This window comes from Pteropus vampyrus, unplaced genomic scaffold (genome assembly GCF_000151845.1).
Source record: "Pteropus vampyrus isolate Shadow unplaced genomic scaffold, Pvam_2.0 Scaffold9, whole genome shotgun sequence".
In the NCBI taxonomy this organism is placed as follows: domain Eukaryota; kingdom Metazoa; phylum Chordata; class Mammalia; order Chiroptera; family Pteropodidae; genus Pteropus; species Pteropus vampyrus.
Genome location: NW_011888790.1, coordinates 5,572,404 through 5,595,657, shown reverse-complemented (window position 1 = coordinate 5,595,657; position 23,254 = coordinate 5,572,404). Strand labels below are relative to the sequence as shown.

General features: G+C 32.0%; 1 protein-coding gene across 8 annotated transcripts in view; it reads right to left on the bottom strand.

Moving 5' to 3' along the window:
- Window positions 1-23,254, bottom strand: part of CNOT2 (CCR4-NOT transcription complex subunit 2) — a 102,854-nt gene that overhangs the window by 67,680 nt on the left and 11,920 nt on the right. For 4 of the 8 annotated variants that reach the window (XM_011374208.2, XM_023520811.1, XM_011374223.2 and 1 more), the window contains one exon: window positions 265-407. The exons of 2 other annotated variants lie outside the window; for them this stretch is intronic. In XM_011374208.2, coding sequence (XP_011372510.1) covers window positions 265-312 — 48 coding nt within the window. In that variant the 5' untranslated portion in view covers window positions 313-407. Of the gene's footprint in view, window positions 1-264; window positions 408-23,254 lie in introns of those variants that run through there. 2 more of the 8 variants (XM_011374200.2, XM_023520810.1) reach the window with 1 other exon arrangement.

Genomic DNA, 23,254 nt, shown 5'->3' with positions numbered 1-23,254 from the left:
AGATAATCTAAGTTTTGACATATACACACAACAGAAAATTTGTTTTGACAATAAAGAATATACATTTATTATAAGTATGCTTTACTTTGAAAAATGTCTGCAACTATTTTAACTGTCAAATCCAACATATATATTTTAAATTATAACCCAAATTTTTCAAATTGAGGTCTATCCAATCTGCTGGTTCCAGTTAAATATAACACATTAAACAGTTCAATGTAGCTATATGACCAATAGAGAAAAAGGAAAAAGAATTGGGCTTACCTGGTAGTTTCTTTTCTCAGATAATGTATGTCCATCAGTCCTCACCATAGAGTCGTGTCCTTTCCTCACAGTACTGGAGGCAATCAAACAGAACTGTCACTCAAGGGTCGTGTCACAGGAAGGACCGCCCACCAGTTCTCCCTCTAGAGTGGAATTATCCAAAAGCCGTCAAAATTACTAACATGTAAATATATGAACATTAGCAAAAATATCTAATATGATACATATAAAACAAAACAAAAACAAAGCGTACATTTTTTTATATACTAACTGATATTCCTCTTAACCATCTGAGGAAGGCTAGACTGGCCAATATACTTTGAGATCGAAATTATTAAATACAAAAAACTCTTCCTACTTCTACTCTCTCCAATTAAAACTGTCTGCCAGACCTCACACAAACAAGGAAGAAACTTAGAGTAAATAAAAATGAAGTGTACAAAAAAGTACAGCCCTCAACTGATCTATTTCCTTTAAATAATATTCTCCTGTCTCAGAAATAACCGATTAATTCAGATTCTGCCATTTAATTTCAAATCCCTTGCCTCCCCAAATGCTTACTTATATAACATTCATTCAGTTTATGACATTTATTCCTATGCTATAAGATGAAACGTTTTTATGATGATTAATAGATGCACATCTAACTTGATAATTAAAATCTACTCCAATGAAGAGTGCTCTAATAGAATCTGTTTTACTATTATTATTACACTACAGCAGAAAAACAACAGGGCTTGTTTCTTAACCTGAACCAAGATAAATAAGTCCAAAATGACTGGACACTGTGTACACCAGTTACAAAAATATCATTGAAGCAGAGGTGATGGTCACTAGAGATGCTAACTAAAAAATGTAAATTGAAAATGAGAGATCAAAAATCTTTAAGTGTTATCTACAAAGAATTTATAAGTATACATTTTTAAGACAAATGTTTCTCAACTAAGTTTTAGTAAAATGCTTACCCTAGGGAGATAGTTAAGTATAACTATTGATCTAATAATAGTTGCTAACCACTAAAAATACATTCTAATTTAGAGCAATTATTTAACATCATATAAAGTTTACTTTGGAGAGGATAATAAAAACATTTAATTTAAATTCATAAAAAGTATGAATCAATTTTATTAAAACCAATAAACATAGACACACATACATACATATGGATTACCTCTAAAAAGCAATCTAATAAAGGCAGAAACATTTTCGAGGAAAACACATCATTAAGAATCAACATTATTACAGTTTTAAAAAGAATCCACATAATGAAAACTTATATTTAGTCTCTTGTTTTATGTTTGACCACAAAGTTAGTGAATGCCATACCCTGACTTAATTTTGATCATCTTACATTGTATATGTGTGCTGAAGTATTTGCCTGGTTCTATGGCAAAAATGTAATTGCTCATTACCAACTTTATATGTAGCACTGGAATTAAGTATGTGTCTCTCAAAAATAATGAAGGTTGTTTTAAAGCATAAGTATATTTACTACTATAAATGTAATTCTTACCATCTAGCAAGGAATTAGGTTATTCATAAAGTTTAATGAACTTGAAGACAAAGCAACAGAAAAATTAAACAGTGAGAAAGGGGACTAGGAAAGAAAGGAGCTGTGAGACAATATCAAGTGACACAGTGAACTGTTGGACAATATCAAATAGGCTTATCATTAATGTAACTAGTATTCCAGAAAGAGTGGAAGAGCAGGAAATATAAAAAGCAAAGGGCAAATTTTTCCTAAATTTGACGAGAACTGTAAACTCACAGTTTCAAGAATTTCAGCAACCACCAAAAACAACAAAATAAATACTTCATCATTTTAGAGTCAACCTACTGAAAAACAGTGATAGAGAAATCTTAAAGCAACTAGAAGGGGAAAAAAATACATACAGAAAGAAATAACAAAGATGGAATGACAACAGACTTCTCATCAGAAACAATGCAAATCAGAGGAGAGTAGATCAACATTTTTAACACTACAGGAAGAAAACAACTACTATCAACCAAAAAGTCTAAATCCAGCTAAAATATCTTTCAAATTGAAGACAAATATAGCCACTCCAGAAAAGTTAGGCAGTTTTTAATGACGTTAAACAGACTTATCATACAACTCAGCAACTGTGCCCCTGGGTATTTACCAAAGTGAATTATGTTCATATTAAAACCTATACATGAATGTTTATACCAATGAGGATGCCCTTCAAAAAGTGAACAGACAAAATGGTACATAATACAATAGAATTCTATTCGACAAAAAAAAGAACAAGCTATTATTAATTCATGCAACATGGATGAATCTTAAATACATTTTGCTAAAGGAAAGAATCCAGGCCAAAAAGGCTACACATTAAATACTTCCATTCATGTAACATTTTGGAAAGGCCTGGAAAGGCAAAACTAGAGAGATAGAAAACAGATCAGTTGCCAGGGCACTGAAGAGGAGTGCAGGGGAGCAACTGACCAAAAAAAAAAAAAAAGAGAGAGAACACACAGGGAAACTTTTAAATAAGAGATGAACTATTCCATATGGTACTGGAGTGGTAGGTAGCTTGACTGGTAGCCTGACGCTATGCATGTGTTAAAATCCACTGAACTTCACAACATAAAGAGTGAATGTGAATGTATCCAAATTTTAAAAATCAACTGTAACTATATTACAAATACATGGCACAGCCACACTGAAGGAGGTGGTATGAGAAACGGTGCTGACCTAAGTAACTGGGTGTTTTGACTATTAACTATAAGAATAAAAAAAGAACTCTAATAAACACTGTATTCTAATTGGTAAAGTAATTCCTCACAGGGCAATGGGTTAATAATTCTGAAACTACTATGCATGCATACTGGACATAAAAAATAAGTAAAACAGATGGTGGCTGGTACGGGCCCAACTGTAAGAGGTTTCCCACTGTAAGAGAGGAAAAGTCACAGATAAGCAAGGAGAGAAGGCAAGAATGAACGAAAGTCATGAACTACATAACAGGATACATTCTGAGAAATGCATTGTTAGGTGATTTTGTGGGAACGTCACAGAGTTTACTTACACAAACCTAGATGGTATAGACTACTACACACCTAGGCTAAAGCCTGTACAGCATGTTCCTGTAAAAAGCAACACGAGATTAAATCAAGCCCAAGAAAATTATGTAATCAAGAGACGCAGTAAGCACTGAGATACATAAGGTGCTGTTGACATAACACAATATACTGTTTTACAGCAATCTTTTTTAGAGAGTACTCTCTAAAATAACAATAAAAAGTATAGTATAGTAAATACATAAACAAGTAACACTCACTTATTATTATCAGATACTATGTACTATACATAATTGTATGTGCTATACTTTCACATGACTGGCAGCGCAGATTTTTCTACACCATCATCACCACAAACACATGAGTAACGTGTTGTGCTAGGATCTTAGAACAGGTACAACATCACTAGGCAATAGGAATTTCTCAGCTTCATTATACTATTATGGGGCTACCACTGAATATGTGGTCTGTCATTGACTGAAACATTGTTATGCGGAGCATGATCATATGTGGATAAGAGTCAGACACATCTCCACCAGTAACAGTTTGTTCTCAATTATAAAGCACTTTAAATATAGATTGTAAATCATTCACACTGTTACAATAAAGTTAATTTCACTGGTGTGCTATATATCACTTAAAAAAAAATTGGTAAAATGCCAGGTGGTTAACAGTATGTTAAAATTATATTTAAAAAAACAAAAGTTTGATAAAAAACGATATTTTAAAGTTTTTTTAACATTATAAACAGCAAATTTTGAAAAAACTCCAAACGTTTTGAATATTTGTAAATAAGTTAAATAAGTTTCTTTAATCTTTTTAACAGAATAACAGAATTAAATTTCAAGAATGCAAAGTAATTCATGACACTTGTATCTCACTAGTGTCTACTTATGCAATAATTTCTCTTAAATTCAAGATATTTTTAGAATTATTGAATATATCAGTATAAATAAGAAATAAACATTTTACACCACCTTTTCTGTGCTGAAAAACCTTTAAAATAGATTGTCATGCTATCAGCTTAAAATCCAAAAAGAGGCCAATAAGGGGGAAAACATAAAGCAAACCTTAATGTAAAAAAAAAAAAAAAAAAAACCAATCAGGCTTGTTTCCTTAACATATTATCCAAATAATTACTAAACACCAATTTTCCTTTCAGAAAAAGGTCTCTCAAAACAAGAAATCAGCTGACCATGAGTAAAATCTCTAGAAAATATTTCAATGGAGAGGGGAAATAATTACTAACTTTATTCACCAAATCCTATTAAATTTTGGGTGTCACTTCATCATACAAAAATGTATACTTTGAATGGAACAGGAACCAGAAAATCTGAATTCTAGTATTAGCTTGATCAATTTCTCCTCTCTGGGCTCAGTTTTCTAATCTGTAAAATAAAAGGTTCAATTTAGATGAATCTTTTAAATGCAAGCAACTTGCATTTTTATATTTTATTTTAAAAATTACATTTGTATAATTTGATTTTTTAAATGTTTTCTGTCAAGGTAATCTACTAAGGAAAGTAGACAATTACAGCTGATTTTTCCCCCATGTTTTCTTTTTATCTCCCACTTTATTACTCAATAGTACTTATAACAGTCTAAATATTTTAGAGTTTGAGAATAGTACCTAAAATACCTATATTTTGGTAGACATCACCACCATCAACTTCAAGCTACAATGTGAACTTAGTCAGCTTAAGATAGCTGAACCAGTTGAACAAGTTTTATTTTTTGATAAAGAGGACATTATATTCCAGGTTGCCTACTAATTAGAACAGATACCAGATGTGACCAATTTCACTGGCGCTCTATAAAAGTTAAGTAAATGCATTTAGCCATTATCTTTAAAATCTTAGGGTTTCTCAAATTCCAGAGCTATGTCAAGCTACATTTTTTTGTTAATAGATTATAATTACAATAATGTTATGAACTGATTTTTTGAAATTAATTTTAGGTTCAATTACATGGATAAATGTTTTCAAAATCTGGAGTAAAGAAACATGGGTAGGCAGAATAAAAATAAATAAAACTCAAGAATTTCAGTTTCATACCAAACAGTCTGGGAAAATTGCCACATTGACTAAAAATAGTTTTTCTGAATGTTTTAATAATACAGGTTTTATGGGTCTATAATTAACATGTAAAATGGAAAGTTGCCTATATTTACAAAGAAAAACAAATTTTAAAATTCAACACCAATTCAACCAATTTACTCTCTGGTTGTCATAATTTAATGTTTTGTAACTTAATTTTGTGTGTCTTCTATTTTCTGTAGTAGTAGCCTTCCTGATGCACTACTTCTAACATATCTGGGTAGTTCTCTCACATATATTTCAAGGATTCTACGCACCTTATACATAGAATTTACTATAAGTAGAAAATCAGTATATCTGTCTAAAAGGCCCATCATCTCAAGACAGAAATTTTAAAAGTCCTAAATAAATAAAATGAAATACAAGAGAGTCCTATTAAACTTAGATGACAAAAGTTCAATAATTTCTAAACCACAGGCATGAAAATTAAAAGCTCCTTATTTGTTTTAGATTTAAATGAAACAGTTAGATTTAAATAAAGACAGTTGGGTGTCCTTCTAGTCTTCCAGCTTCCTGAAATTTAGATGTTTACACAGATTGTTTAACCTCTGCATAATTCAATTTCTTCAAATAAAAATAATATCTGCATTGTCTAGCTTATGGCTATGATCAAGTAAGTTTGTGAACTAGATTTACAATATACAAAAACCTCATTTAAATAAAGTTGTTTAAATTCATTAGAATAGACTACCAGATGTGACCAACTGGAATGTGTAAATAGCCAAACTATGAATACTTACTAATTTTCTGCAAGGTTAGAGCTAAAGAGTATATTAAAATTAATGAAATGTTTCAGAACCTTTCATTATAATTGCTAAAAATCCATGAGTGTTACCAAAGATTGAAGTAGCTACTGCCAAGGCAGTCAGTCCCTCTAGAGTAAGACCAAGTAATATTAACCTCACATCTACTGTGGAAAAGACACACTGGTCCTATTAATTCAACAAAGGACCTTATAATCTATAAGTAAAACTCCTTAAAATATGTGCTCCCTTCTATTGTCTTATATCACCAACTGAACATACCACTTGTGAACCACAGAAATCTGAAAATTGCAACACTAATACTAACCATTTTTATAGGTAATAATTTTTCTTATAATAACTTATAAGTTGTTAGTTCTATTGGTAAGACAGCAAAAAACTGACGACTGCTTAGAATTACCGAATTCATAATGATTATGCTTACCAAATTATCTCAGGAAAAAAAGATAGTCATGTGATGGGGGAATTATGTGCTTCTTATAAAAATCTAAAAGTTGCTCTTAACATGAATTAAACAAGCCAATTATATATCAAAATATATTTTTAAATCTCAAAACTAATTATTTTTAGTTTTCCTAACAAACTATTAAAATAAAGCTTAAGTAAAAACAGAAAAGAATAATTCTAGCTATCTATTTAAAGACAACATAATAGTTAATGAACACTAACTAAATGGACAGTTGCCCAATCCCTCAAAGTTTAGTTTTTGTAAAAGACAAAGGGGCAACTGGTACACTACTTCTTGTGAAGTGGACAAGGGAATGGCCAGAGATGCGCTGCAGAACACTGGTACATGACTGCGTAGGGCACTCACTGAAATGAAGAGACAATAGGCATGTGAAAAGAGGACAGAAATAGGCTAACGGTTTTATTTATATCGCAGGATGCACATCAGAATCACCTGGAGAGCTTTTTTTAAAAAATACTGATGTCCCCCTTCCTTGCCCTTATTTTAATTAACTGGTCAGGGATGGAACCTGGTCATCAGGTGCTTTTAAAAGTGCACCAGATGATTCTAATGTACAACCCAAAGGTTAGGACTGTCAGGATTAACTGTACAGAAAAATGAAATTCAAAAATATTTTCATCTCTATGTTAAATACTGAGCAAAAAGAAACACTATATATTTATAAATTGATTCCCTACGCCTGCCAATGTGCCCTTTCCTTGCCTCTTACTCTACCTCCGATAAATAATGCTAGGCCTTAAACATTAATTTTTAAAATGTTTTTAAAGCATAAGACTTCTATTGTTGAAATACATGCATTCTAAGTTCAGAAGTGGATAATATTAAAAAGTAGATGCAAACGTTACAGTAGAACTTTATTAGAAGAAATTTCTAATTAAAAATTCCTCTAATAAATGCAATATTTAGGTTTTTAAAATATGTCCATGTTTTTAACATTCCTTGCTAGAAATGTAATATTAACTATCATTTGCCAAGTATTAGGCACTGTGCATTGAACACTTTACCTGTATTATTTCTTTTAATCTTCAAAATAACCTATAATATAGATATTACTATCCTTTTTCTACAGATGAAAAAACTTAAACTGAGAATAAGGAAATTACGCAAGGTCAAGAGCTAGAATTAACAGGAACAGAATTTGAGCACGCCTACCTGACTTGAATCATAGCCACTGTGCTTTGCTACCTCTCATATGTATATATTTTCTTTATGAAACCATAATTGGTATGATATATATATCATACATATCATATATCTATATGATATCTACCATACCAACTATGGTTTCATGAAAAACGAAACTATTTCAAGAAATTCTGGCTGTTAAATAATACTTCTACTCAAAAGTGTCACAATTCCACTACCACAAAAACAAACAACCAAAACAAAAAACAAACAAACAAAAAAACAGTGAAGGGGAGACAAATAACATATTAATCAGCTGGAGATTCAAAGTTCAGAAAGACCCTAATCAGGAGTATAGTACCTAAGATATCCTTTCAGAAACAGCTTTAGAACTCAAGCGGAGAAAAAAAAAACAGGCAGCCATTGTGCTGTAAGGCAAACAGCTAAATTGTTTTGTTCGGTTTTAAACCTGGCTGATTATTTTGTCGACCGAGGTCTTTGTGTTTACCTCAGTCACAGAAATGAATAATTTAATGCATCTTATCTTTATACAATTCTTTCAGAAGGAGGCTTCAAAATTCCTTCAGAAGTCCACTTTCTACATGTCTATTACCTGAATCCTCATTCAACCGACAAAATTATTCCTTGTCTCATTGATTTCCTTTCCTTTACTCTTTCCTACAAGAACCATGTGATGGCCAAGTTGGTCTAGGCACCAAAACATTTTGACATCTAAGAGTCAGAGAGATTAGATGCAAAAGAAACAGAGAAAAACAAGAGTGTGTGGTTAATATCTTGAAAGTTTATTTACTGGGAAAAGTGGTCCAAGGAAGAGTGTAACCAATCGTTTCAAATGCTTGTGGGGTGCAGGGTGTGAAAATCTTTGGATTTAACAGCATGGAAATCACTTGGTAATCCTGATGAGTATTTTTGGCGGAATGTAGAAATAAAAGCACTGATTGGATTATGTTGACAAAAGAACAAGAGGAGAAAAATCAGAGTCAAAATATATCTTTTTCAAGGAGTTTTACCATAAAACTGAGTAGGAAAATGGGGAACAACTGAAGGAAAATGTGGAGGCAAGAGAAGCCTTTTTATAAGATAGGAAAACTTACAGTATGAAGGAGAAAGATGATGGCTCAAGAATAGAAGGAGTATTGGAATGACTTTGAGCAGGTGTATATGAAATCCGTAAGAGAGATTGGCCTTAGATATAACATCAATAAAAATAGAGAAAAGATAGTAAATGGGTATAGAGTTAGGTAAGTGGATATATCTATAACTTTCGTAAGTATGGAAGCTCTCATCTAACTGTTTTGTATTTTCTTAGTAAAATAAGAAATAAGATCATCAGCTGAGAGTGAAGATATAGCAAAAGGTGTTAAGAGATTTGAGGAGGGAGATAAAGGTGTGAGATACTTTTTTAAGTGGGAGAGTAAAGAGATTAAAGAGATTAGAGGAAATACAGTGTAACTGCCAAGTAGCACTTGAGATTGGTGTTCATTGCTGTGCTCTTCTCCAGCCACATGCAGCTTCCGGGATGCAGGAACAGGATTTAACCAAAGATAGTAAAATGAAGCATGAGAGAGGCAATGGTATTAAGGGCACAGACGAAGCAGTGATTATGATGATGGGTGAGAAAAGAAGTGAGGGTATATCTTGACATTTGCCCGCCATACTGGCTTTCTAATTCTTAAACACATCAAGTCAGTTAGCAACTTAGGGCCTTTACAGCTATTTCTCCTTTTCTATGAATGATCTTGCTCCAAATCTTCAAATGCCAGTTTATTAACATCTCTGCTTAATTATCTCTTCAGAGATAATTATGTGTTCAGTCTCCTCTGAACATTCACTATACGAATTTTGTCCTTATTTATTGTCTGTCCCCACCCCTTAGAATGTAAGCTCCTGAAAGAGAGGAACCTTGTCTATTCTACATACCACTATTAACATTAGTACCTAAAATAGTGTCACCTAATAGATACACTTTACTGAATAAATGAATCACATAAAACATACTAAATCTTTTACTAACTTAAATTTTATGAAGACATTATTTTCCTTAAAAAGACTACAGCAGAAGTATCTCGTCTAATAAGACGACGGGAGAAACTGGAGGTTTATTTTACTTTAGAAGGTTCATTTTAGAAGATGGCTGCTGCAAATACCACTCAAAAGTAACACATACTTTTAAAATATAAATGTACATATACTCTCCTTGATATTTTGATGCAGGCCCAGGCTTTTTCTCTGAGTTTAGGATTAATAACTAGGTTTTTATATATTTTTGTATAAATCACATCTATTATACTTCTTTGAAGATTTTCCATTTTGATTTGGTTTAAACTGAACAAGATCTTAAAAGGGGTTTAACAGAATCTTTCTGAATTTTTACAAATGTTTTCTAAATTTTTTAATAACTGTCTCAGCATAGCGGACAGTCCTCGTTGACTTCCTAACAGTCCTTCTCCCTTGTGATTGCCATGGTCATTTAGATGTTCAATCTTTCCCACATGATTTAAGGGAATACGCGGATCAGTCTTAGCCAAAATAATAATGCTACCACAACACAATCCCCCCTCCAACACTTGTCAGTAACTGGTTTATGGAAGGGTATTTGAATCAATTCTGGCTAGTAAGAAATGAGGGGAAAACTGATGGAAGGATTTTAGGAAAGGGGGAAAATACAGCCCCTCTTTTCTCCCTGCATTGCCATCTCATAAGCAGAATAAGAGTGAGCTATGTAGCATCTTACACTCTAACGATGGCAGAGCAAAAGGAGGGAAAGAATCTGGCCCTGGTGTTAATCACTCAGCTGCTGCATTAACCAACACAAAAACAGCCATTTCTCCAGATAATATGAGAAAATAAATTACTGTTTAGTTGAAACAAAAGTTTCCTAAGCCTTTAGGAACTTAAATAATCCTTTAGTAATTTTTAAAGCATTTTATGTAGACTTTCCAAAGCATCCACCTTGCTTTTCACTGAAACAGTTCTGTCTATACTCATATTTCATTAGCTCAGGTCACACAAACTAAAAGTTACATTAACACCGGTGTAAAAACAACTGACTCTTGGGCATATAACTAACCCAGTAGGAGAAAGGGTACAAGAGAAAATATGAATTGTTCACTAGCTCTACGTGTTCAGAATACTCTGAACTACAGAACTTGAACACAACGGTTTGAAAGAACTGTTTAAGTGGTTTGTTAAGGATATTGGTTGCAACCACATCTGTATACATGATATGTTCTCTCTATAACAAATAGATATTCTCTAAGAGTGGAAAGCTAAAAAGTCCTACAAAAACTTAGGACATATGGTTCTAGGAGAGAAATTAAAAAGAGTAAACCTAGAATCAAACAAGTATGAGTCTATTCAACCACAACTCCGGCCAAGCAGCATAGTAAGTGATAAAAGAATGCAAAAATTATAAAGAACCTTTATCCCAAAATGTGTTGTTTTACTGCTAATGAACTGACAATACTGACAAATTTCCACAATTTAAAATTTTCAGGCAATAGAGACAAAATGTACTACTTGCTTTATTTGTTTAACAGCCAACTTCCATTTTATCATGTCATATTAAGGATAATTATAGCACTTTGCTATTTATAAGGGATATTTGTATTCCTTTTTAAGAAATACTAGACAAATTATTTCAAATAGGAATTTACCAGAAATTCTGAAACAATTATTCAGTACTAAAACAGCCAAAGATCCTTGATGCTAGTAATTGCACACTTTTCTAACTTCCTTCCAAAAATATTTACTGAGCTCTACTATATGCCAGGTAGCAAATAAAGAGGACTCAATGAGAAATGTTCATAAAAACACACACAAATGAAGAATTTATTTCTGAAATAAGAATTCCATTTGTACAGATCTTGAGGTCAGAAAATAATAGCAGTAATATTCAAATCTTTAATAGTAATATTCATTCTCTAAAATATGTATTTAATATTTATTAAATATAATTTATGTTTACCTAAAATACAGCAGACACTAAATTAAATATGTTGGTAGACTGATTAGAGCAGTTCTTAACCTGGGTTCTTCAAGTCCTCGGTCTGTTGATCTAATGCAGAAGGTAAATAAACTTGGATGAAGAAAAAAATTACATCTTTATTTTACTAACCTCTAATTGAAATTTAGTACTTAATTAAAAATGTATATAAGAAGCTCTAGTGGTACTACCTGTACCTGTGATTCTGTTACTATTAGAAACTACAGAAATTTTCATATCAGTTTATTTGTTTCAAATTTCAAATTATTTATGTTCATTATTAGTTTAGAAATATACAACATGGGTCTTTGTTAATATGCACAATATTGAATTTATTTGATATTTCAAAGACTATTCTAAAATAATTGGTATCTTTATTAGCATATGTATTTAATTTTGCACAATTAAAATATTATTTTAGAAGGGGTCCACATACATCACTAGAAAGCCAAAGGGGTTCAAGGACCAAAAACAGATAAGAATTACCTGGATTAGAATATAAGAGCATGGATTAGGTTGTTTGCAGAGGGTAACAAAAAGCATAGTATTTTAAGAACTTGAAAAAGCCTGAGATCATATTTACTTGAAACTCCTAGTTTTAGATAAATTGTGGTCTGATGGGAGCAAGTACCTTGTTCAAGGCCACACACAGCTAGTTAGCGACAGAACCAAAGAAGGCAGAATCCAGGTTTTCTGGTTCATAATACAAGGCTCAATCAACTTTGATGTGACCTGGCTATAAGAAAGCAAGACAGGGCAAAGATAACTCTGCAAATGCCAAAATGTTATTAAGGAAAGAAATAAATTATACAAGAAAAAGAGCCAGTCTGAAAAAGAAAATGATGGGTTGAGGTGTTAAAGCATTTTGAAAATAAATTCTATAGGACAGCATGCCAATTCAAATAATGAAAAAGACTAGCCAGAAAACAAATAGGTGAGACCCTCTTTGCATAATGAACCTGCAAAAACATTCCAAACATCTGAATATTTCAAACCTTATTAAAATATTGTCCTCTGTCCCACTTTTCAAGAAATATGCACTTGTCTGTTTTTTCCACTTCGTAGAGAGACATTGACAAAGTGAAAATTTTACTTTCCTCGTGATCTACAATAAGTACAACAGCGAAAGCACAATAGTAAATAGCATATAATAATAGCTGGTAACCATGTCAAGGAAACAAAAAGCAGGGACTGTGACTAACTGAAGAGTCTGTGAACCACCTAAAGACGGTAGTTGCTACTTCTCAAATCCAGCTAAATGCTACCAAGAAAAGAACTGTCGACCTAGAATTCTAGGTGGAACGAAAGTATCCTTCAAAAATGAAGGTGAATAAAACGCAGTTTGATTTATCATGAGTGGACTTATTCGAAAGGAAATTTCCTTGGACAAAGAGAAATCAAGCCAGTAGAAAACTTAGAATTTAAGAATGAAAAACAACAAAAATGGCAAATATGTGGAAGCGTTAATAAATCAGCAGTTGGCAAACTTTTTCTGTAAAAGGCCAGCCAGATAGTACACATTTTCAGGCTTTGCAGGCCAAACAGTCTCTGCTGTAACTAATCAAGTCTGTACTGTAGCACAAGGGAAGCCACAGACAATATATAAACTAACAAGGAAGGTGCGGCTGTATAAAATAAGATTTTATTTACCTAATAAAGTAGCAGGCCAAATTTGTCCTGCAGCTGTAGTTTGCCAATCTCTGTGATAGACTACTCTTTCCTGCTTAAATTTTAAAATATGTGATCATTTAAAACAAAATTTACATCATTGTCTGAGGAAGTTTAGAACCATGCAATGTACTTACTACTTATGACAACCACAACATAGAAGATGGTGAAGAAATGGAACTGCATTGGTGAAAAAGACTTCCACATTCTACTTGCAGTGGTAAAATATACATTGTAAGTATAGTGGGTTGAGTTGTGTACCTGAAAATGATATGTTCAGGGTCTAAGCCCTGGTACTTCTGAATGTAACCACACTTGGAAATAAAGATTTTTCAGATGCAATCAAGTAAAGAGGAGGTCATACTAGATTTGGGAAGACCCAAATCTGATGACCAATATCTTTATAAGAAAAAGGAGAGGGAGACATAGACACACACAGAGGGAAGTTATATTCTAGTCATAAAACCTTAACAAACTTAAAAAAGATTGAAATCATTTTAATTTCAAGCCCCAAAGTACTAAAATTGGGGATTAAAAAGGGCACATTAATACCAACCTTACAGATATAGAAAAGATTACAAAAGAATAATATGGACAACTGTATGCTCACAAATTAAATAACTAGATAAAATGGACCAATTCCTAGAAAGTCACAAACTACCAAAATTTACTCAAGAAGAAATAGATAATCTCAATAGACCTATAACAAGTGAAGAGACTGAATTAGTAATTTGAAAACTTCCCACAAAGAAAATCACAGGTCCAGATGGCTTCACTGGTAAATTCTACCAAATATTTAAAAAAAATTAATATAAATTCTTCACAAATTTTTCCAAAACATAAAAGCACATGGAACACTTCCTAATTTATTCTGTGAGGCTATTACTGCTCTACAAACATCGAAGACATAACAAGAAATGAGTAGACTAGTATCTCTAATAAAAAGAGACAAAAATAACAAAAAAAGTACTAGGAAACCAAATCCAACAATATATAAAAGGGAATATATGCCATGACCACGTAATGCAATACTTGTTCAACATCCAAACATCAAATGATATAATACACCATATTAATCAAAGATAAAAACCAAATGATCATCTCAACAGATGCAGAAAAAGCATTAAAAAAATCCAACAGCGCTTAGTGATTAAAAACACTCAACAAACATGAATAGGAAGAACTTCCTCCAACTGATAAAGGGCATTTAGGAAAGAACTACAATAAGGCTGTCCACTCTTATGACTTCTATTCAACACTGTACTTACTGAACATTCTAGCCAGAACAATGAGACTAGAAAATGAAATAAAAAGCATCCAGATTGGAAATAAAACTATATTTGCAGACGATATGATCCTGTATATAGAAAATCCTAAGGAAGCTGTATATAGAAAATCCTAAGGAAGCTACAAAAAAAAAAAAAAAAAAAACCATTAGATTTTATAGCAGTTTAGTAATAGTTTAGGTTTTAATAATAGTTTAATGAGTTCAGCAAGGTTGCATAAATATGCAAGAAACAACTGCATTTCTAACAACAATCCAAAAATGAAATTAATAAAACCATTCCATTTATAAAGCATCAAATAGAATACTTAAGTATAACAAAAGTACAAAACTTTCCCAGACAAGAAAAAGCTAAAGGAGTTCACCATCAAACCAGTATGACAAGAAATGTTAAAGGAACTTCTTTAAGAAAAAAGAAGGGGAAAAAAAGTTAAAAATATGAATAATGAAATGGCAGTAATTACATTCCTATCAATGATTAAATGGAAATGGATTAAATGCTCCAATCAAAAGATAAAGAGAGGCTGAATGAATAAGAAAACAAGACCCATACATATGCTGTCTACATGAGACCCACTTCAGATATTAGGACATTCAAAGACTGAAAGGGATGAAAAAAAATTATTTCATAAAATGAAAACAAACAAACAAAATAGACTTTAAATGAAGGCTATAACAAAAGACAAGGGACTCAGCAATTTCACTTTTGGGTATTTTTCCAAAGAAACCCAAAGCACTAGTTTGAAAAGACATATGAATCCCTATGTTCACTGCAGCATTATTTACAATAGCCAAGATCTGGATGCAACCTAAGTGTCCATTGATAGATGAATGAATAAAAGGTGATACATATATACAATGGATATTAGCCATCTTAAAAATGGAATCTTGCTATCTGCAATATCATTGAGAGAGAATATTTTGCTGAGTGAGAAAGACAAATACCATGATTTCACTATGATTTCACTTAGATGTAGATTTTAAAAAACAAATGAACAAACTAAACAGAAACAAACTCACAGATACACAAAACATTTTGATAGCTGCCAGATGGGAGGGGGTGGGGGATGAGAAAAAAAGAGGAAGGGAGTAAGATGTGTAATCTGCCAGTTATAAACACAGTCATGGGGATGTAAAGTACAGTAGAGAGAATATAGTCAATAATATTAAAATAACTATGTATGGTGTCTGATGGGTACTAGACTTATCGAGGTGATTACTTCTTAAGTTATATACATGTCTAAATGGTGTACACCTGAAACTAATCTAATATCCTATATCAATTGTAATTGAAAAATAAAAAAAATTATTTTAAAGTATGAAACATTTTGAAAACTATAAAATACTGTTGAAAGAAATTAAAAATGAACTATATAAATGGAAAGCCATTCAGTGTTCACAGATCAGATTTAAAACAGCAATACTCTCCAAAGTGATCTACTGATTCAATACAATCCCCATCAAAATTCCACTTGGCTTAGTTGAAGAAACTGATGAGCTAATTCTAAAATTCACACAGAAATACAAAGGACTTGGGCTAATAAAGACAATCTTGAAAAAGAAAAACAAAAGTTGGAAGATTCATACTTCCCAGTCTGAAAATTTCACATTGTAATCAAGATATACTGACATTACAACAGACATATAGATCAATAAAACAGAATTGAGAGTCTAGAAATAAACCCTCACATTTTATGGTCATTTCATTTTACACAGGATATGAATATAATTCAATGGGGAAAGTATAGTCTTTTTAACAAATGGTACTGGGACAACTTGATATCCACATGTAAAGAATCAAGCTGAACCTCTTTCCTTACATCATATACAAGGTTAACTCAAATGGTTCATAGACATACACGTATGAGCTAAAACATAGAAAACAGGAGTAAATCTTCATGATCTTAGGTTAAACAACGCCTTCCTCAACATGATAGCAAAAGCAAAAGCAACAACAAAAAAAAAAACAAAAAAAAAAAACCCAGTAAGCTGGATTTCATCAAAATTAAAATTTTTTGTGTTGTAAATACTATAAAAAAAGCAAAAAACCCCAAAGAATGGAAGAAAAAATATTTGAGAAATCACATATCTAAAAATTTGTACCTAGAATACATAAAGAACTCTTACAGTTCATTAATAAAAAGGCAAACTAATTTAAATACAGGCAAAGAACCTTAATCTGAATAGACATTTCTCCAAAGATATACAAATGGCCAAACATGTACACAAAAAAGTTAATATCATTAATCAGCAGGGTAATGTCAATCAAAACCACAATGAGATAAATGTCATGCCCATGTCTTTTTATTTTAAAAGACAGAACAATAAGCATTGGCCAGAATTTAGAGAAACTGAAACTCTCACCTATTGCTGGTGAAAATGTAAAATGGTACACAACTGCTTTGGACAACAGTCTGGCAATTTAAGAAGTTAAACATAGTGTTACTATATAACTAAACAATCACATTATGTATGCAATCAAAAGAAATGAAAACATAAGTCCACGAAAACATGTACATGAATGTTCATAGCAGCATTATTCATAACAGCCCAAAAGTAAAATAACCCAAATGTCCACCGACCGATAAACATATAAATAAAATTGGGTATATCCACACAATACTCTTCAGCAATATAAGGAATAAGATACTGATAAATGCTTCGATGTGTACGATCTTTGAAAACATTATGCTAAGTGAAAACAGTCACAAAAGATCACATATTTCACTCATATGAAATGTACAGGGTAAGTAAATGTACAAAAACAGAAAAGCATATCTGTAGTTGCCTAGGGTTGAGTGGAAGTGTGAGCTGAAGGAAATGGGAAGGGCCTGCTAAAGAGTGTAAGATTTCTTTTGGGGGTGATAAAAATGATCATGGTGATGGTTACAAAACTCTGTGACTACACTAAAAATCAATGAATTGCACACCTTAAGTGGATGAGTTAATACAGGGTATGTGAATTGTAACCTAATAAAGCTGTTACATAAAAAAGTGTCAATCTGTGTAATCTACCATATTAACAGACTAAAACCCCAAGTGATCATATCAACTGACAGAAAAATTATTTGGCAAAATTTAACAACCATTCATCATGAAAACTTTCCGTCAACTGGGAATAAAACAGAATTTCCTTAATTTGACTAATTTACATCACTATACTTAATGGTGAAAGATTGAATTCTTTCACACTTTAAGACTGCAAATAAGGCAAGCACGTCCTAGGCAGTGCAATAATGCAAAAAGAAAAAAAAACAAACAAAAGGCATGCAGATTATAAAGATACAAATAGGAAATTTTCCCTATATACAGATGACATGGATTGCCTGAGTGAAATATGCAAAACGATCCACAAAAAAGCTCCTACAACTACTGTGAGTTTTGCCCTATTACAAACAAGATCCATGTATGAAAAAAATCCTATTTGTATATGCTAGTACAGCTCCAAATAGGTCCCCCAAAATAAGATACTTAGGTATAAACATGATACTAGTTATTAATCTAATGAAATGTGCAGGAATCTATATGCTGAAAACAACAAAACACTGATGAATCAAATCAAAGAACTAAATAGATAGACATACCATGTCCAAGGATTGGAAAACTCAATATAATCAAGAGATCAATTAGGGAGACCCTAAATGATCTCTAGATTAATTAATACAATGCCAATCAAAATCCCAATGGTGTTCTTTATAAGGAGAAACAGATTTCCACTGATTAAAAAAACAAATTAAAACCACAATGATATCAAACTCACTAGAATGGCTATATTCACAAAGACAATAACAAACACTGGAGAAAAAGTGGGAAAATTGGATTTCTCATACATTGCAGGTGGTAATGTAACACCGCTCTTGGTGCTGGAGATACAGACAAAATACTAAGTATAAATAAGGTAGGCAAAGTACCTGTTCTCATGAAATTTTCATCTAGTTAACAAATAAATGATTTCTGATGGTGACAACTGCTAAGACAGATAAGCTATTAATGATGCTGCGGTGAGGAATGGCAAGAGGTACACTACACGAAAGAAATCAGGAATGACCTTTCTGAGATTACAACTGATATGTCATTCGAAGGATGAGATGGTTTTATCAGTTATGTATAGGGAGTAGCTCACCTGTTCAATAAGAACTGAAAATATATTTCAATTTTTCATATTAAATAGAATGGTTTTCTATACTTATTGAACACATGTGGTTACAAGTGATTCTAATTTACAGATGACCACTATTACCATAAATTGTTTTAAGAAAAGCCAAGAACACTAATTTTAACTAGGCTGTTCAGTCTCGTCTGAAGTAAATCAACAATTTTCATTAGGTTTGATTTTTTTGAAATACTGAAATAACGAATGCACTCATTTTCAATGACCCTTTTGGGGTATAAGGCACTCAAGATTAAGAACCATAAGCCTAAATGAAAATGTTTCTAGTCTATCTGAATGCATAAAAACCAAATACTAGTTTTGGGGAGTTTGTCTGTTTTGCCATGTGTTAACCACTTTAATATAAAATGTAATCAAAACTCAATTATAAAATTTCAAAAAGGCACAGAAAAACCAATTCAATTTCAAAGAATACTAGTTTTTAAGGATCATCTTTTAACTCATTTATCTTCAAAAGCACAATTTACTGTTATTATCTGACTCACCTACAACCTCACTTAATCACTTACAACCCCATTTAATCTTCCACCTGCACCTATTTCACTACTTTCTTGTACATTATACGTTTTCAGACTGAGACATCTTTTTTCCAATTTTCATCTAAAAACTTTTCCTACTGAATGTGTGATTATAGCATGTTTGGTTTAACCAGTTATTAATAAGACAATAAATCAATTAGACTTATTCTGTAAAATTTAAGAAAAAGTGGCATATTAACACACGGTAAAATTTTATAGTGGAAAAAACGGATACCCTTCACAATTTCATAGTTCTTATTCTAAATTTTCTATATACTGTACACAAGCAGCAAAACCTACTATTGTTCCTCTAACATTAAAAATTTTTCTTTTCATTCCAAAGGTCAAGTCTAATTTGATTAGAACACAATTAGGAGTAACAGACCATACTGATGTTTACAGTCAAAAGATAAACTTTAATAATGTTTTAGTTATTTAGGTAAGTTAAAAACTATCTTCTGGTCACACACACTACTGATATAATCTCCTAAAAACCACACAGTAACTCTCCTCAGGTCTAAAACCAAATAAAAATATTAATGTATTCAACAAACGTACAAACATTTCTATAATAAGTACCAAGCCCTAAATTGAACAGTTTTTTTTTTAAATAAAAACATTAATAATCTCAAAAGTCCACAGTAAGGCATATCTTCCAGAGTATCTGGTAACAAGTCATCATTAAAATTTACCAAATGAATAAATGGTATGTGAAAAGTACCAACTACAGAACCCGATTCAATGTAATGCTAGTTTCCTAGCTGCTTTCTCCCCACTAGCATATTACTCTTTAAAATAACTATTCCTCAATAATGAAGAGTTAGATTCCTGATTTTCTTCTTGCTATTTTACTAGGTCTTCCAAGCTATTAAAAAAAAAAGTTTAATAAGTTCTAACTTTAATTATTATTTTAACTGGCAGAAACCTTCAATTCTGTGACCTAAGAGTAAACTAATCAAGACCTAAAAGTGATCACTTTCAAATAGATGAATCTTTTAATAAACATAAACATGTATTTCTTCAAACTACTAGAATACTAATAAAAAATATAAAAGTGCAATTCTATGGGACAATTTTGTTACTGGATAAAAAGCAGACACCAGGAGACACCAATGCCTCCAAATCACCATTGAATTACGCTACCATTTTTATAAGAGCTTAATGTTTGCTTTACATGTTTTCATACAGTACTTTAATACTTCAACTATTCAAAGTAGAATTATCTCCATTTTAAAAAAGAAACGGCTTCAGAAAGGTTAAGTAACTTGCCTATACATACAGGATGGTGGGAAAAGGATTCATGCTCTAAACCTTGTGTATTTACCGTACCAAATATGCATTCATTCAACAAACACATTTCAGGCACCAGTTAGAAAGCACAACAAAATACTACCCAAAAGAAATGAATGTTCATTCAATACATGAAACAACAATGATGAACCAAAAATATTATGTTGAGCAAAAGATGTCAGACATAAAAGAATGAATACTGTACAATTCCACTTATTCGAACCTCTATAAAAAATTCTAATCTATAGTGACAGAAAGCAGATCAGTTGTTCCTGTGGCTATAAATGAGGACTGCCTGAAATAGTGGGGATGATGGAAATATTTTCAGCTGGATCATAGTGGTCAAACAAGTGTATAAATTTGTCAAAACTCATTGTAAAGGACACTTAAATGAGTGCCTTGTATTATATGTAATCTTCCTTGACAAAGTTGATTAAAAAATGAGAATGGTAAGAAAACCCTTGGGGGGAAGGGGGGAAGAATGGTATGAGTTCCTATAGACATCTAAATGAAAATGGGCTCTGCCCTAAGAAACAGTAAGATCTTAATAGATATACGTATGTTTTTCAAATCTGCCTAAAATAAATAGCATATTAACTTGCTTTAAAAAATTCTTAGTATAATAAATGTTTGACAGAAATCAGTAGTACTAGTGGTGGTGGTAGCAGTAGTTATAGTGATAGCATTTGCTTGCTTGGTCTTAATTGCCCTATCCTCTTACTACAAGATTAATTCAGCCATTTAAAATTTCCTAGGTTGTAGTTTTTCTGCAAGGAATTTAAGTCACATATGAACTTTAAAATGTTATACACTTACATTTTTATAATCTGATAATTGCGTTATTATCTTGCTTCTCAACTTAAAAGCTAGTTCAACAGATACAAGGATTTTTTCTTTTTAAATAAAGAAAGCAGCCACTCTTAGTGTCATAATTCAGAGCCACCGATAAATCTAGGAACTTCCAGCATTCCGAAAGAAACATAATGCATCAAGTTTCAAACTATGGCCTCCAACAGTAGGCCATGAAATCAACTCAGTGGGTCAAAGCTAACATGTTTAAAAACATGATACATAAAACATGTGAATGCATCTAGCAGTAAGGGAATTATTATCATACATAAGTACATTAACACTCACACTGGATCCACACTTTGGATTCTGTTTTTGTTTGTTTTTTAAAAGTGAACGCCTCTAGAGATATGCCACAGCAAGAAGAATAATTGTGTCATGAAAAAATCATGAGCTCTGAAATCAAAACCCTAAAAAAATCTTAGTTTTGCCACTCATTAGCTATATATCCTTGGAAAAGTTAATTACAAGCTATTCTATAGAAGCATTATTTATTCAACTGTAAAATGGGAAGATTTTGACTAACTTTGTATAATAATTGAGAAGAGTACAAATGGCATCACTTTACTCAGAGCAATAGCCAAAACTCTTATGATGGCTTACAAAATCTTTCCTGACTTACCTCTGGTCTCCTACCTTTTTCTGCATCCACAGGCCATTATCCTTTCCCACTACACTCCAGCCACAAAGACTTCCTTGTAATTTTTCAATCATAAAACAGACATCAAATCTATGGCATTTTCTCTTAAGGCATTTGCTTCTCTTCCTCGAACCTCTTTCTCCTGGATATGCACAGGGTTGCTCCCTCACCACAGTCGCACTCAATCACCTTCTAGAGGAGGACTTTCGTAATCAGCCAGTTTAAATCTGGGTCCCACATATACTTCATACTCCCTTGCTTTCTTCTTTCTACACCCTTATCACCCACCATCTGCCATACTATGTTTTGTTTTTTACTTTACACTCCATATTCTTTTAGAACAATGCCTGGCACAGAAGTTAAATAAATATATGCCAAATGAATGAATAAGTAACAAAGTATCTAACAGAGTACTTAAATGGTATTTTGCCTACTCCTCACTAGCAAACAACTTATTCTTGTCAAATTCATGCATGAATATCAAACTGAAGCCCTCCAGACAGCATAAACTTTAAGTGGTAAAAATCCAATCCAATTTTAATATTTAACATCTTAGCTACATTTTTAGTGTTCACACTGTAAATTAAAAATTAGGCAAAAATCCTCTTAAACTTTTACATTGTTAGAATTATGCAGTCTGAACCACTTCGTGGTCAATTCTGGCAATAGCACCTCAATATGTTAACCTCGCTTAATATTAATGTGGTATTAAATATTTATTTTTTTACCCTAGAAAATATGGAATGATGCTTAGGAAGGGACCAGAAACAGAATTATAACTATTTTATTCTTATTCTTATTTTTATCCCTATTATTGGGAATAAAGGATACAAACAGAAAACACAAATTACACAATAAAAAAGATTCACTCTTCAGAAAAACAAAAAATACAAATTTTTTAAATTATAAGTTTATACTCTCTAAATTTAGGACCATCTTTTTATAGAATCATACTCAGTGTCGTTGACAATAAAGTAAATAAGAATTCACACATAACTGATGATAACGTAAATTGGCACAGTTTTGCTATATGAAAAAAAGCAAGTAAATATTAAGTTTTGGGAAATAGC